Source organism: Artemia sp. Qi Xiang Cuo, chromosome 1, assembly GCF_049724085.1.
Source record: "Artemia sp. Qi Xiang Cuo chromosome 1, ASM4972408v1, whole genome shotgun sequence".
NCBI lineage: Eukaryota > Metazoa > Arthropoda > Branchiopoda > Anostraca > Artemiidae > Artemia > Artemia sp. Qi Xiang Cuo.
Genome location: NC_142794.1, coordinates 62,514,062 through 62,531,410, shown reverse-complemented (window position 1 = coordinate 62,531,410; position 17,349 = coordinate 62,514,062). Strand labels below are relative to the sequence as shown.

The 17,349-nt window shown below is 36.2% G+C and overlaps 1 protein-coding gene across 1 annotated transcript in view; it reads right to left on the bottom strand.

The window, feature by feature from the left end:
• LOC148956575 (uncharacterized) overlaps positions 1-14,220 on the bottom strand; it is a 91,473-nt gene extending 77,253 nt beyond the window's left edge. The window contains exons 1-3 of the mRNA XM_089091244.1: positions 14,109-14,220; positions 9,967-10,070; positions 8,238-8,353 (exon numbers count right to left, since the gene is read on the bottom strand). Coding sequence (XP_088947370.1) covers positions 8,238-8,353; positions 9,967-10,070; positions 14,109-14,220 — 332 coding nt within the window. The remainder of the gene's footprint in view (positions 1-8,237; positions 8,354-9,966; positions 10,071-14,108) is intronic.
• Between the last annotated feature and the right edge of the window lie 3,129 nt (positions 14,221-17,349).

Genomic DNA, 17,349 nt, shown 5'->3' with positions numbered 1-17,349 from the left:
CCAGGAAGCTACTCACTTTTCTTTCGAGCGCAGACCAAGCCGGGAACATCCAAACTCTACAACATAAGAGAACTAAAAAGCAAGCTTGGGGAAGTCGCAGAGGTCATACTGCCCATCCATGCTTTCCTGGGATGCGATACGACCTCTAGGTTCTACGGCGTAGGAAACCCAGTGCCACTTTTATTGGCTAAGATCAACGAAGAATTCCGAAAAGATGCGGCGGTTTTTTGCCGGAAGAACTCAGAAAAGCATCAGATCATCAGTGCAGGCGAAAAGCTCACACTGCTTGTTTATCGGGCTAAAGCTGATACCAACCTTCAGGATTTGCGTCACACCATTTTTGTCACATAACTAGCTTTTTCGACCTCGTTCGTCCGCCCAGAAAGCTTGCCTCCGATATTGTCAGCTGCGAAGTTTCACTTCTTCAGAGTTTTCCTACAGGTCATGGAATGGATGGGTTGCTCAGCTGATCTGGACCCACGTGACTAGGGTTGGCGGCTAGACAGAACCAAGTACGTACCTGTAATGACGGACTCGAAGCCAGCACCCGACGCACTACTGAGAATGGTACGATGTGCTTACAAGTCAGGCTGTGAACCAAAGCGTTGCAGTTGCAAAAGAAACGGACTTCACTGCACAAAAGCATGTGCCGAGTGTCATGGTACCGACTGCCAAAATTCAGAAAGCATTGACCTTGATGATGAATTTAACAACTAAGTTCCTGTTTTAAGTTTGTTATTATTTGATTTGTTTTAAGTCTGTGAATTGCCGAAGTAGAATCAATCTGTACCAATTTTATACACCATGATGATTCTTAATATACTGTGATCAATTTCCCTACTTTTCACCCTCTGCCAGTTTTTTCCGATGAGGGAAAACTAATTTTCTGAAGGAAGATTTGGATTTTGTGTCTGAAATAATATCAGAAGTAGTCTTTACAGCGATGAAATCGAGCGAATCTGAGTCTTCCACATTTTCCCCTGTTTCCCCCACTAACCTTCCCCAGATACGCCCGATAGTGTGATATAATAATTCTGATGCAGAATTTGAGTTTCTGCGACTTGAACTACGTAGGACTGGGTATTTACAGTGCTAAAATCAGAGGTCCTGGTATTTTTTCAGAAGTTTCCCTCTTTCCCCTCTTTTTTCCCATGTCAAACTTTTTACCGTCGGTGGTTTTTGGTGGGCTTTTAGTATGCTGTTCTCCTGATTTTTCTGCATTTTCTGGGGCAAAAATCATTTTTGTTGCAATTTGTTTGACCTCAAACGCTATTTTTACTGGGCTAAAAGTCTAAAACCTACTGCGTCATTTGCGCTTTAATGAAAACGATTTATATTACAAATATTTTCTTTTGTACTTAATATTTAAAATAAACATTATAATTACAGTAAAATTTTGAACTGATGAGCTTTCAGCCATTAATATCATTATACATCGAATATTCAGTTAATTTATTAGTTCTATCTATGATTGTTCAAGAAGCATATGGTTTCACTACAAACAAGAGTTTGGATACTGCTCCCTTCCTTAATTGTGAAAATCTAAGGCCTAATGCGTCATTGGCCCTTCACTGACAGCTAACTATATTACAAATACTTTCTTTTCCAGTTCTTACAGCATTGAAAATGAAAATAAAATTATAGTGAAATAAAATCTTGAACTAATGGATCTTTCAACAATTAATACTATTATACATCAAATATTCAATTTGATTTTGTTTATACTTTCCAAGACTGTTCAAGACGCGTATAGTTTTCAGTAAAGCGCCAATGACGCAGTAGGTTTTAGACTTTTACAGTGAGAGAAGGAGGTCATACCCAAACTCTTGTTTGTAGTCATCTCTGTTCGTTTCAAGCTTGATTTGCATATTCAGTTTAAGTTTCAACTCGTTTTAAGATGTATTTATTCTTTAAATTAGTATCTATTGTATGTTTGTTTGCATTGATTGTTTATTTAATTTCTGTTTGTTTTGGGTTTCCTTTATACTTCAATAGCATTTTTTTTTTAATTTTGATTGGCAAATTCAATTTAATCATTACTCACTTTAAGATTTAATTATTCATTTATATCATTACTTGTTGTATGTTTTTTTGCTATGATTGTTTATTTCATTTCTGTTCGTTTTGGGTCTCATTAACAGGTATTTGTAGCTGCTGATCATAAGTTTAAAATGGCCATTACTTTTCTTTGAATAACTTCTTTTTCAGATAGTTTTTTTTTAATTAATATAAATCGTATAACCGCTTTTTTCCTCTTGTCATAATCCTTTCTCCACTATACCACTAACTACTTGCACGCGTGTTTCTTACGAGAAACTGAACTAAAGGGCTGGGCACACGTAGCTGATTTCAGGAACTGATTTCCAAATCAGCGCCGATTTTAAAGGAAATTGGATTCGATTTGAGGTAGAAAAATTTTCAACAGATTTACAAAATCAGTGCTGATTTTCATCATGATCATCACCAAAAAATAGGGATAAAAATAAATAGTCAGCCAGAGGTATCTGTGGTGAAAGACCCGACTACTATGCTTGAGAATTAAACTGAGAACTAAGCTAAGATTAATTAAGTAACTATTAATAGACTCCAGTTGACTATTTGTGTCCATGATTTTTTGTTTTGAAAATTTTGCGCAATAAATTTTTCTTTCAACCTAATTTTTCTTACCGTTATCGTTCGTCCACTGATGCTGAAATCAGTTCCCGAAATCAGCTACGTGTGCCTAGCCCTTAAGGAGTTATTTTTCTTCGGGCTATACGATTCTTTGGGCTAAATTGTGTTCTCAAGTTTCGTATTTGAAACGGACATTATGCTAATTATTGGTAAAAATAGTCGGTAAAAACGATCAGCAAGTCGGTAGATCTCTCACTATCCCTCCCTTCCCCCCCATAAAAACATGTTGGGTAGTGACGCCCTGCATATATATATATATATATATATATATATATATATATATATATATATATATATATATATATATATATATATATATATATATATATATATATATATATATATATATATATATATTGGTTATAGTGTTTTTATGTTGTGCATTTAATTTTGATGTAGCTATATTTATATATTTATATTTTATATATATATATATGTATATCAAGGAGGCACACTTGTGCCTCTTTAAAGAGGCGACTCACCACAATGTTAAGCGATTTCCGGTCCTAGAGGTCGCAGAGAGACGGCGGTGATTGCATGTTGTAGCCCAAGCTCAAACTAAGAAACGTGCAAAATTTCATCCTCCTCCGACTTTATCTTCATAGGATAAACTGGGCCGGATGTTTCGACCCTCCCACCACAGCCCCCCTTTAACGTTGTCCGATTGGGCTGAAATTTAGAGGTTAAGCTTTCCTAGGGCCCAGGAGCTTATCCTCGAATTTTCAGCTCAATCCGATCACTCCTTCCCTGTTTCCCAAAAACCAGATATAGCCACTTAATGTTCATTTCTCTTTTTTTTTTTATTATCCACGCCTACAGGCCACAGTTGTCAATGGATCCGGGTGAATGAGGACTCATTCGAAGCGGAATTCGACCTGTTAGGGCCTTTTGATATTTTCAGACCGAAAAAATTATCCCCCGAATTTGCATTTACGAAAAACCTCGCTTTCCTATAAGACCCCTTGTTAAATTTTCCCACCACAGCCTCCCTTTAATGTTGTCCGATCGGGCTGAAATTTAGAAGGTAAGTTTTCCTGGGACCTGGGAGCTTATCCTCGAAAGCTCCCGGTCACTCCTTCCCTGTTTTCCAAAAACCAAATATCAAGTTTTGTGGGGATTTGCTTGCGTCAAAAATAGATTCCACATACTAAAAATACATAAACTATTGTGTCTCTTTGGCACAGTGGTCGATACTCCTGACTGTCAGGCGGAGGACCCGGGTTCGATTCACCGTCAGAGGAAATTTTTTATATACTGAATTTAAAGTTTAAAAAAAGAAACTCAGTTTCTTTTTTAAATTATTTGAAAAAAACTACGTTCTTTAAAGAGTTAAAGAGGCTGAGTTACAAGGTCGAACCTTAAAACGTACAGGGATTAGGAGGCACAGTTGGGGGGCTGTTAAAGAGGCTGAGTCACAAGTTCGAACCTTAAAACGTACAGGGCTAAGGAGGTGCAGTTGGGGAGCTGCCGCCCCCCAAACCCCGCTTCCGTATATGAAAGGGGCTGTGCCCTCCTCAACGCCTCACTCTTTACGCTTAAGTTTGACTTTCTCACAACTCTTTTTTAAACAATAAAAACTTTAGCGTAAAGAGCGAGGCGTTGAGTTTATATTGAATTTAAAGTTTAAAAAAGAAACTCAGTTTCTTTTTTAAATCCAATCTATTAAATCCTTCGGCTCAACAGGCGTCTCCAGAAGAATATCACAGTCGGCCTTCAGGTTACAGGTAAGTCTCCACTGTTTTGATAACATTATTTGAAAAAAACTACGTTTTCTAAAGAGTTAAATAAGTAATAAACTATACAAAAACGTGCAGAAATTATTTGAAAAAAAAACACGTTTTCTAAAGAGTTAAAGAGGCTGAGTCACAAGTTCGAACCTTAAAACATACAGGGATTAGGAGGTGCAGTCGGGGGCTGCCGCCCCCAAACCCCCGCTTCCGTATATGAAAGGGGCTGTGCCCTCCTCAACGCCCCGCTCTTTACGCTAAAGTTTTTATTGTTAAAAAAAAAAGAGTTGTAAGAAAGTCAAACTTTAGCGTAAAGAGCGAGGCGTTGAGGAGGGCACAGCCCCTTTCATATACGGAAGCGGGGGTTTGGGGGCGGCAGCCCCCAACTGCACTCCTAATCCCTGTACGTTTTAAGTTTCGAACTTGTGACTCAGCCTCTTTAACTCTTTAGAAAACGTAGTTTTTTTCAAATAATATATATATATATATATATATATACACACTCACACTCACACTGACTGTCAATATCACTCTCTCTCTCAATAACTCACACACACTCACACACACACCAACTCAAACCCTAACTCTCCAACGAACACCCACACACACACACACACTCACACACACCCACTCACTCACTCACTCACTCACTCACTCACTCACTCACTCACTCACTCTCTCACTCACTCACTCACTCACTCACTCACTCACTCACTCACTCACTCACTCACTCACTCACTCACTCACTCACTCACTCACTCACTCACTCACTCACTCACTCACTCACTCACTCACTCACTCACTATCTATCTATCACTATCTATCATCATCTATCATCATCATCATCTATCATCATCTATCATCATCACTATATATATATATATATATATATATATATATATATATATATATATATATATATATATATATATATATATATATATATATATATATATATATATATATATATATATATATATATATATATATATATATATATATATATATATATATATATATATATATATATATATATATATATATATTCATTTACATTTCCTATATATACATTTCCTGATTAATGAAGGAACTGAACTTTTAAATATCGGTGATTCAATCGATCTTTTTCCTGTTGGTGCGAAATCGAGTGGTGGTGGCCTGCCGTCAGGTGGTATCGCAATCCTTGCTTCAAAGTCTTTACGCGCGACAGTTTTCCAAGTTTCCGATAATTTTATTGCGATCAAGGTTGAACGGACAATAATCTTTTCAGTTTATATGCCTACGGACTACAAATCATCTAGATCATATTCCAGGTTCGTTTGTAATTGTCGGAAATTAGCAAACGCTATTGCAAATTGTTGCACCCAAAATTTGTCGTACATTGTTGCCGGAGATATGAACTGTGATTTGTTGAATCCGGAAAGCCCAAGATCCCAAGTACTCTCGGCTACATGCGCTGGTCTAAATAAAATAGAAAATGATCTCGATTTCACGTATGTGCATAACTCTGGGGCAACTTCATCTCTTGATTTTATAATGTGTTCTCATCAACCAGTTCCCCTTTGCCAGTCACATGTGGATACGCCTATCAGCGCATCTGACCACTTACCCGTTAGTTTTGTTTTCCCACCTAGTACATCTTCGAACTACAACCCTGATCTACCCAGTAGAAGAAAATGGCATCAGAAAGTTATGTGGGATAAAATTAATACCCCTTTGTAACAGAATGTATGTGACGATATTTTTGGAAGAATTCACGTCCCTTACAATCTACTACACAAATCTTCTTCAGATGCAGCAAATGATAAACAGTTATTAATGAATATAAACTGTAGCGAAAAAGTTCATGCCCTGCAGTGCGCCGAAATGGCTGCAGTACCGATTTGCTGTGTTCGGATTGGCTCGGAAATACCCCACTGGTCCGATGATTCGGATCTTGTAAATGCGTTTGCGACCGCGAAATTCTGGTTAAGAATGTGGATAGATAATGACCGACCAAGGCATGGCATAGTGAACTCCATCCGATTATATACTAAGCGGAGATTCACAAAAACCCTCGCTATACATCGTGCTATGATTATTGAATGTGATAGCAAATGTATAAAGCAAGAACCCGATCGCATGTGGAAATTCCTAAAAAAGAAGAAACGTAAAGAATCAGTTGATGTTCTGCCCAGTGAGAGTGAGTGGGCTAAATATATTATGCAAGAGTTTTCATCACCTAATGCTGATCTGGAAAATAAATTTTCTATTGAACTCGATGCGAGTCTTGAGGAATGTGAACGGGAATTTGGTTTTGTTGTTTCTAATTCGTCAGTCAGTGTGGCACTCTCGAAACTGAAGAAGAAGTTGTCGAGGGGGGTAGATAACCTGTGCGGATTGCATCTGCAAGCGGGAAGTCAGAACCTTGTCGAGCACCTTTGTCTCCTGTACCAAATGATTTTTAATGCTGGGGTTGTTCCAGACCTATTCTGCACGGGGGTAATTACTCCTGTATTAAAGAAGGGAAAAGACGGGGGGCAGTGTTCTTCTTACCGCCCGATAACTGTCGCGCCATAAGCCTACTGTGCAATTTATTTTAATTGCTTCTTGTAAATAGGCTTAGTGCTATATGTAACACGCCGGATAACCAATTTGGTTTCAAGAAGAAAATGAGTAGAGAACACGCGCATTATTTGATTGCTATTTTGTTGATTGACGCCGATGATTCAAATGAGACTTTGTATTTTGCCGGTCACGATGTCAACCCTGCGTTGACTCCGGTGTGCACCCTCAGATATTGTTGTCGGCCCGGAAACGCGGCGCGGATAAGTCTATTATACGCGCACTGAGGAATATGTATAGTAATTTAAAAGCGCGTGTAAATGTACCTTGTATTAATGCTTTAACCCTATCTTCCATTCTTATACCCGTAGAGAAGGGAATACGCCAAGGAGCCCTTACTTCACCACCGCTTTTCAATAATAGTATTATTTCATCGCAAGAACCGGTTCAGTCTGCATGTATCTTTAGAGGTCTCAATGTTTCGCTGATCGATTATGCCAACGACATTTTGAACGCGAGTAGAACACTTATAGCCTCGGCCTTCCAATTTGTAGCGATCTTAAAGAAACCCGCGATTGCCTTGTTTCGTTGTTCACTGTTAAGACACGCAAAGCTTATGGAATTCTCGTTTCAATGAAGTGCCACTTTAACCGTTTTCTAATTGCAAGGGTGTATAATGTTTTTGTTTTGCCACATGTGCTAGCCCTATCTCCGTTTTGGAAAATATTTACTTCGTCTGATCGCTGCAATATTTGGTCTATTTTCTACAGATATGGCAAGTATCTGCTTCGTCTTCCAGTTTTGATGAGGAATTCGAATATATCTCGTAAGTATGGTATAGTCGACCCGCTTATAGCTGTACTGAATCGCCGTGTTCGATTTGCAAAGGCGTTTGAACCAAGCCTCTCTTCATTATATGTTGCAATAACTTAAATTTATCTTTTTTTTGTCGTAGGAATGTTCTTAATCTTGTTTTTCTGTAGTTGAGTTTTCTCCGGATATTTTGCTTTTATTTGATGTTAGTTTTTTTTCATTTCTTGTACTCCATTTACAACATTTTGTATGTTTAATAATGGGTAATAAAATAATAATAATAATATATATATATATATATATATATATATATATATATATATATATATATAATATATATATATATATATATATATATATATATATATATATATATATATATATATATATATATATATATATATATATATATATATATATATATATAATCTGCATCTAGAAGTGATTAATTGTCTGGATAGGAGTGACAAAAAAACTTACTTCCAGCTGCTTTTGCTGCAAAGGGTAAGAATAGGAAACTCAATTTTTTCAGCGAGGTGAACTGTAGCTGATCGTGCCAGAGGTGTTGAAATGAAATATGAAATTCTTTCAATGATCTGGAAAACATTAACGATGTCGTCAAACTAAAAAGCCCTATATTCTTTGGAAGCCTAAAAGATATACTATATACGCTGCTTGGCACAGACCCGCATAGGCTATGCACCTACAATGTTAGCCTTTTTTTCGTGGAGCTCTAGATGTCAGAAAAAGATCAGTTGCAGAAAAAATGTGTTCTAATCCCACTTTCTTGGAATTTTTATAATAAAAGAAACGTTAAATTAAATAGGCTGGGTTTTATGGATGATTTCGTTTCATGGATCTCTCGGACAAATTATAATTTTTGGCTATCTATCTAGTGTCAAAAAATAAGTTTAACGTCCTCAAACGGCGTGGGGATGAGTTATAAGAAAGGATTTAAAGCAAATTGAACCCTTACTGTGTAGAATGAAAAACAAAGCTTCGAACAAATTGGGGTAGAGGACGAGTGCGTCAAGCTTTGTTGGCTTGGTGCTGTGATGACTTATATTAATAGTGACATTTATGTATATGATTTTTTTTACTGTTTTAATGAATTTCTCTTCCCCAAAATGCAGTCCCCCCGCCCAAGAAATGCAATCTGCCTGTGTCTTTGTCTCACACGTTTCCCTGAGACATCAAAGAGTCAATCATAGGAATAATTAAACTTGGGATGTTGAACAGGAAATGACTGTGAGGAGGTCAGATCTATGAGGACTATGAAGAGGTCTCTGTGGTCTAATGTCATTTTCAGCCCTTTTAGTGTTCTTCGATAGAAAAAAGGCTGAGACTAGATCAGCAAAATACAGTTAGATTTTAAGAGTAAGAGGGAGACACAGATTGAGGTATATAGTGAGAAAGAAGAGAGAAGAATGAGGATAGAAAGGAGAAAGTAAGAAAATGTGAGACCAAAAAGAGGGAGAGGAGAGTAGAGAGTGGGTGCAAAAAAAGAGATAAATAGAGAGAATAAGATAGGGAGAGAGTGTCACATAAAAAGAAACTCAAAATTGCATCCAATGAAACACATGGGAATATAATAGCAGTAACGAATTTAGCAAACGGTGAACAGGGAGACAACTATCCTCCACAGGGGCTAATCAATAAGTCTATACTGAAACGCCCGAATGAGTCAATGAAAATCTTGCTGAATGAAATTTACCCGAAAGATGTATGCCCGCAGAAAGAGGGCTTTTGCACCAAAAAGAGGATATGTTTAGACTGCAGTGTTAAAATATATTTTGGTTTTATGTTAAAAAAAGATATTGAAACGGAAGCGTAAATAGGACAAAAATACACAACGGCCTCCTTTCTAAGATATTGGATCCCCCACTTACCTGAATAAAATACAATAAAGACTTGAGATACATTTTTAGCTAGCTAGCTAGCTAAATTTTGAATCATTTCTGTAGGATGTATGATTTTTCCATCCAGAAAGAATGTTAGTTGGTTCCTTGATATTTACATAATATAGGAAAAAAGATTCAAAAACATCAAGATTGATGCAATTGTTTACATTCAGTAATACGGTGTAGCTTTTCTTAAAGTTGGTCACTATTTCGACGAAATTACCATATTTTCTTTTTAATTTCTTGTTTTTGCTATTTGTATTGACACTACTAGGTTATGTACAGATGGGATATGACAGCATACATACCTGAACTGTCGACAAAATACCAGCCAACAAGATTAACGCGACCCACAAAAATTTTCTCCACCGGTTGACATCACTGCTAAATATGCAAGCACTGCCAGGAAGCGCTATGAAAAATAAAAAAGATAAAACAACCAACTGTAAACAATATTTATGCAATGTTTAGTCTGATGTACTATGATCTATACACAGACAAAAAAAAAATTTATAAGACCCCCTGGTCTGGGAAAAGCTCCGTATATGATGTAAATTGACAACTATTTAAACATACATTTTCTTAGCGGGAAGGAGAGGGGGGAGAATATCTCAGAAACACTTAAAGACAGTAAGTTAAAACTATCAGGGCAGACTGAGAGAGTAATTGAACTAAATCAAACACAGTATGTGTCTCAACGGTATCAAAAGGGCGTATATGCGAAATCTAAGGAACAGAATAGGAACAGAAGTAAATCAAAACTCATTACTTGCGTGTAGGTTGTCAAAAGGGCATATTTTCAATATGTCTGAAAAGATTAAGCATATTAAGCTTAAATATTCAGGGAATTATGAGAGGGATGTTCAACTAAATCCAAAGAAACTGCGCGTCACGGTTGTCTAAATGGCGTTTCAACAATATCTCAGGAACGATTATGTATATTAAGTTGAAGCTTATTAAATCAAAAGGTAAAGACTGGGGCTGTCAAAAGGTTGTATCTGTATCTCAGGAGTAGGCAAGATTATTAAGTTTAAACTGCAAGGGACTTAACTTCAAGTTTAAATCTAAACTTCAAGGAACTTCAAGTTTAAACTTCAAGTTTAAGTTTAAACTTCAAGGACTAAATCAAAAGACACTTTGTGCAAAACGTTTTAATCAGTGGTTGGTGATCAAGTTGAATCTTTCAGGGACTCTTAGGGTAGGGTTAAGTAGAACTCAAATTTTGACTCAGGTGACGGGCAGAGGTACTGTTGTAACTGGTAATATTAGTCACGGTAAAATTGGATATTATGCGTATTTTACCGTAATTTTACGGACTCCCGTAAAATTGGTATTTTACCTATTTTACGTAATTTACGTGTTTTAGGTAAATTACGTGTTTTACCTAATTTACTGGTATTTTGTGTATTTTAGTGCACAAAAGCGCGAATAGGCTGTCATAAAAAAAAATTGAATGTGATTTCGTTTTGTGTATTTTCCTGGTTTAAAAGGTGGTCTGTCTGACTTAATTCTCTTGATATCAGAACAATGAAATGTATTATAGTACAGGTAATGTATTAAAAATGGTAAAATATTAGCTGAAATAAAATTGCATTAGTTTTGTGAACTGTTTGAGACATAAAGGGCTAGAAGCAATATTGATATATGACAAATAAGAAAAAAATTAAATTAAATAGCTGAGAAAATGAGGGTAATGTCAGCCAGCGGACATTCAGTGCTCAAAAACAAATAAGGAAAACTAATCTTTTGAATTAACTCTAATTGAGCAGAAGAAAAACTAAATCAAACAAACCAAAAAACCAAGCCAGAATAAATGAAAGACTATTCACCAATTAGAATGGGCTAGTGATTGCTTAGTGATTGACTTAGCTTGTCTACTGACCAAATTTTCATTTAAAGTTTGGACAGATGATCTTAGTTTAAACTGAAGAAATTCTTTTGAATCCATTAATTTTAAGTTATTGTAAATTAGGCTTATGGGAATATCTGTAGTATCTCTATTTAAATCAAGGTCTTTATTTACGGATTTTTTTTAAATTCCTATGCCTCCTAAAAGAATGTTGGAAGCCATTTGCTTCAATTAGTAAAGTTCCCTCATCAAAAAGAACTACATGATCTGGATTTTCGACAATGTGGTGGAACAAAGCAGAGTCAATATCTTCACTTTATGTTTCATTTCATATCTCAGAGAAATCTCGTATTCAAGCCGTCTTTTCCCCACGAGCCGGTGTTTACCCCCTCCCCCAGAAAATACCCCCATGGAATATCCCCCCTCCCACAGAAAATTGCCCCCTATTTTACCCTTGGATAATTCTAGTATTTTCATTAGAAGGGAAATTGAAATTTCTACTTGATTTCTACTCTCCTGTTGAAGTCAAGGGCAATCGTATTGCATTACCTATAGTAAAGGTAATGTTTTAATATTTGCCTAGTTATTTTTTCCCATAGGCATTTCATATGGAAAGGGTGGTCAATATAAGCTTTGGAGGGGGGCTCAGTCAATTGGAAATCGAAAGTTCCAATGTCCTTTTCTAAGATTTATCCTGCTTTTCAACGAATTGCAACCGAATGAGTTGTTACTGACTACATTCTCTAAAAAAAATTTCGTATTCTAGTTTAACGGCCCTTGTGTTTCAGCGGTTGTTTTGAAAGAATATTCAGATAAATACAGAATTAGCTCTAAGGGAGAGACGATAGGAGGGATGAGGTAGAAATTAATATATAATCCTCAGGGCCCTATCTAAGACTTTCGTTTAGGTGGGGGGCTTCAGAACAGGCACGGTCATCTGAATCAAGCTCCTCTCCTAAGTCTGAAGGAGAGGAGCTAGATTTGTAAGAAAATTCTGTTGAAGACAGTCTTAATGACTGTGAAGGTGACTGAATGTTCCGCTCTTATGATCCAGTCCTTAGTTAATGAAAGTCATCAAAGTGCAACAAACTTCTTTTCTAATAAAAAGTGTAACAAGCTTTATAAATAAATGAAAAACAACTTATATCTGATATAAAGAATGTTGCTGAATACGGCTATTTAAATATGCAACGCTGTTAGGGTATCATTTCTTAGGTTTAAATGTAGAAGAAAATGACTAGAATGATTTTACTACAAATAATTGTAAATTTGACTTATTTCTTTAGTTTTTTTTATTAATTTTTTCTTACAAAAAACCTTAGGCTCAAGATTGCCAAAGGGAAAAACTAGACAGTTAATTAAATTGATGAAACTCTAGATGAAGGGGCATTAACTTTTTTTAAGCTCAGGAATATCGGAGTCATTAAAAATTTTGATTAAAAATTGCAAGTGATGCTTAAAAAGAAATGCTTAACTGGTCTTTTAGCTATAAGGCAACTGTAAAACACCCATTTTACCCTGTATTTCATAGGGAGTACATAATTTTACCAATTTTACCTTATTTTACCAATTTTACTAACTGAGTTTTTATTTTACGTTAATTTTACAACGCTAGGTAGAGGTAAATGTAAAGACGCTGTGTGCATCCAGATAGTCAAAAATGCATATCTACAATATCTCGAGAGTAGCTTGGGGTTTGGAACTGAAGAGCTGCTGTTTGAGAACAAAAGGGCAAGGTAGGGCAAGAGATTTTGCGTTGTATGAAGGGAGGAGGGTTGAAAATTTGTTTCTCTGATTCAAAGAATATTTTTTGAACTACAAGCTCATACAAGAATTATAATATAGGCACAGTTGACTAACGAGGTATATCAAAAGACACTATGTCGTTTCAGGTATTGAAGACGTCTTGGAAACGAATTTGAATATTAATTGAAAACTTTCAGGGAGGTTTAAAAGGTTTGGGTTCTTAGAACATTTAAGAGGTGGCAGCCCAACTCCTGTTTGTGATAATTTTCGTTCTAAGTTTGACTGGATTAGTCATGCGAATTTCTATTTGTTTCAGGTTTCGTTTATACACCTACAGCAGTACATGTTGTCGTTATGCTGATGTGATAATTTATTTCAATTCTTGTTCATTTTGGGTTTCTCTTTATTTATGGATAGCAATTTTTGTTCGTATTTAGTGTGGATTATTATAGGACTTCATTACTGCCCGTCTTAGGTTTCAATATGGCTCTTTTCTTTTCTTGGAAAAACTTTTTTTCTACGCAAGAGGGGGGGCGGGGGCAAGTTAAAAAAAACTCGTCAAAATTTTGAGGTTTCTAATAAAGACATCAGCATTTTGTTTATGGAAATTTCCTTTAGACAGAAAAAAACATTTACTTTGTTTTATTTTTAATAGACACAATAATCACGGGTCTACATTGAAAAATCATAGTGCTTTTTACATTCCTTGGCTTTTATCTAGAGCTAGATAAAGCTACTAACTATTTTCAGGACGAAGGGATTATATTTACCACTTTTCAATTACTTTTAGTTTTCCAGATGGAGGGATAGGTTTCCAGTCTGACTTTTCATATGCTTCTATGAAAATAAACTTACAGAAATAAAACTCTGGCTCCTTTCTAACTCCAATTTTTGCTTCTCGAACAACATCGACTTTACATTTAACTCTTTTCCAACCTTTCAAAGACGAATTATTCTTATTGTTCATTCTTTGCTTAATAACTGTGTCAGTTTTGCTGGTCAATTTTGTTCTTGAACCTTTTCATCACATAATTTCTAAGAAGTAACATAGACTAATGGAAGTTCTTGTTAAGGGCGACTTATCGAAGCTGAATAATTATGCTGTCAAAGCTCCCACAGAGAGCCATCATTATAAAATTAACTACGGGAAAAAATATTTGAATAGCAGGTGCTAGGAATCCTTTATCTCACAAAAGAGACACACCTATGTAGAATTCTACGATAAAAAGCGTGCTTTATTTTCATTGGTTCAAATCTGTGGCATATTTTTGTAAGCATTCACATTGTTTCTTATTTCTGTCGAGACAGATACTCTTTTTAAAGCAAAAAGACTTTGGAAAGTACTGTGTTAAATTTTTAAATGAAAAGATACATCTTACCTGATTGGTTCTGCTCTGTAAAATTCAAACCTATTAAAAAAAATGTAAAAGTTTTTTGTTTTGTTTTTTTATCACAAGCTTCCTGACAAGGAGATACCTTGTTTCTCTGTGCCTATACTTTACAGCTGTCATGTTGGTTTGTTAATTCAAAATCTGAACCTAATGTATATTGGCAAGGATCAAGTGAAGATGGGGAAATTCAAATTTTTGTAAGTCATTTTGAGAAAGTCGAATTCTGAGATAGCCGTTTTGCTCCGAATAGTCGAAAGGTCCATTTGACTGGCATCTCAGAGTCACATGATCCTCACAGCCCCTGGGGATAGGGCCGTAAATAATTCGAATTGCCAATTGTTTTCTCATAAACCGCGCAATGGAAAAACGGCTTATGTGGTTTTGGGTGTAAGATTGGCTCGGAAGTTTCATAGGCCGTTATCTTTGTAAAACGTATCAAACATTTGTTGTGAGAGGGGAGAAGGGCCAGTAGGCCCAAGAATAAGCCAAAAACTATTTGTTATTGATCAGTTTGGATCAGCGAATCAGCGCGATCTCAACCTAACTTTTAAATTTCAAATTAAGCCCCTTCAACGTCTTCAAAATAAAGCCTTTCGTGCATTAAAAGTACTTCTTCCTATCCCATCGCCACACCCTGATAAATTCTACTAAGATTCTCTATACATTTTTGAGCATATTGCCAGTTGATCTCGTCCTTCCAGTCCATTGTTTTTTTTAGACTTAAACAAATTAAAGAATTATTACCATTGGCTCTTGATTCTATTAATTTCTCGCTAATTTCTTTTGTTCAGAATATGTATAGTCTAAGACGACGTTCAGCTAAATTGCCTTGCCCTAGAATTCATACTGAACAATCCAGATTTTCTCCGAAATAGTCAATAATAAAGTTTTGGAATATTTATGAAAGTTATGTAGATTCACATTCTTCTAATTCTCTTCCTAAAAATAATTTAAACTGTATCTAATAGATAACTATTAATGAATATGAAGTCTTGGTTGCCGGTGCAGGTGTTTGTCTATATTAAGATTATGGCAAGGTCACCTGAATCAGAATCTAAGTCTGAAGGAGAGGAGAAAGATTTGTAAGAAAATTCTGTTGAAGACAGTCTTAATGACTATGAAGGTGACTGAATGTTCCGCTCTTATGATCCAGTTCTTAGTTAATGAAAGTCAGCAGTTTAACAAACTTCTTTTCTAATAAGAAGCGTAACAAGCTACTTTTATAAATAAATGAAAAACAACTTATATATGATATAAAAAATGTTGCTGAAAACGGCTATTTAAATATGCAACGCTGTTAGCAATGCCGTATCCAAGGGGGGGGGGGATATTTAAGGTGAATATTAAAAACAATTTTTTGGGGGGGTTACCTGGTTTGACCCCCCCTCCCCCCCCCGAAATTTTTGACAGAGTCGAAAGTTAGTCTAAAAAATACCTGTAAAGACAAAACCTTACCAGAAAAAAAAATATGATCCCACACTAAATCTTATTGCATTTTGTGGGTAAACGGTTTTGATCAGCTTACGCAATTAGGTAACCCCATGTTCACCTGACCTTGCATAGTAAATTAGGGTTAATATGCACTATTATCCTATTGCATTTTATGGCATACAAAAATCCTATTGCAATTTTGTGGGTAAACGGGTGTGATCAGCTTACGCGATTAGGTAACCCCATGTTCGCCTGATTATGCAAGGTCAGACCTTGCACAGTAAATTCGGATTAATGGGGGCTCAAGATAAATTAGGATTTAAATTAGGTAAATTAGGTCAGACCTTCCATAGTAAATTAGGATTAATGGGGGATCGAGATAAATTTTATAATAGAGTGCAAGATTGTCAGTTCAGTTCAATTTCGGACTTGGACAAGAGAAGAGCGATTTTCAACATGAAGAGGAAGTGTGACACTACGTCGTTTTTGCGCCCAAGAAGACCAGGGATGTTTCTGACAGTGGTGTTAGCGGGACGTCTGCGGAGCATTCATCTACACCTCTGGATCTGAAGGGCACTGGAGCCATCGTTGAAGCTTCTGAATCACGCACACTGGAACCAACCACGACGCACCTGCACCAACCCAGTCTCTGTCGTTGTTTGCAAATTACATCGGTCGTTTTGTCAACAAATCATCCAGTCTTGATGCAAATTCTAAACTTCTTTTGCTGAAGAGCCCTTGGACTCCAGATATCTCCTACATTGCTACTCCAGATATCTACTACATTGATAAGCCCAGGAAAATCGGAGTCATTAAGAATTTTGATTAAGAGCTGCAAGTGATGCTTAAAAGGAAATCCTCAACTGGTCTTGTAGCTACAGGGCAACTCTAAAACACTGGTTTTACCCTGCATTTCTTAGGGAGTACCTTATTTTACCTTATTTTACCAATTTTACTCACTTAGTTTTTATTTTACGTTAATATTACAACACTAGGTAGAAGTAAATGCAAAGACACATCCAGATAGTCAAAAATGCATATCTACTATATCTCGAGAGTAGCTTGGGGTTTGGAAATGAAGAGGTGCTGTTTGAAAACCAAAGGGTGAGGGTGGGCAAGGGGTTTTGTGTTGGATGAAGGGAGGAGGGTTGAGAATTTGTTTCTCTGATTCAAAGAATATTTTTTTTTAACTACAAGCTCATACAAGAATTATAATATATGCACAGTTGACTAAGGAGGTATATCAAAAGACACTATTTCGTTTCAGGTATTGA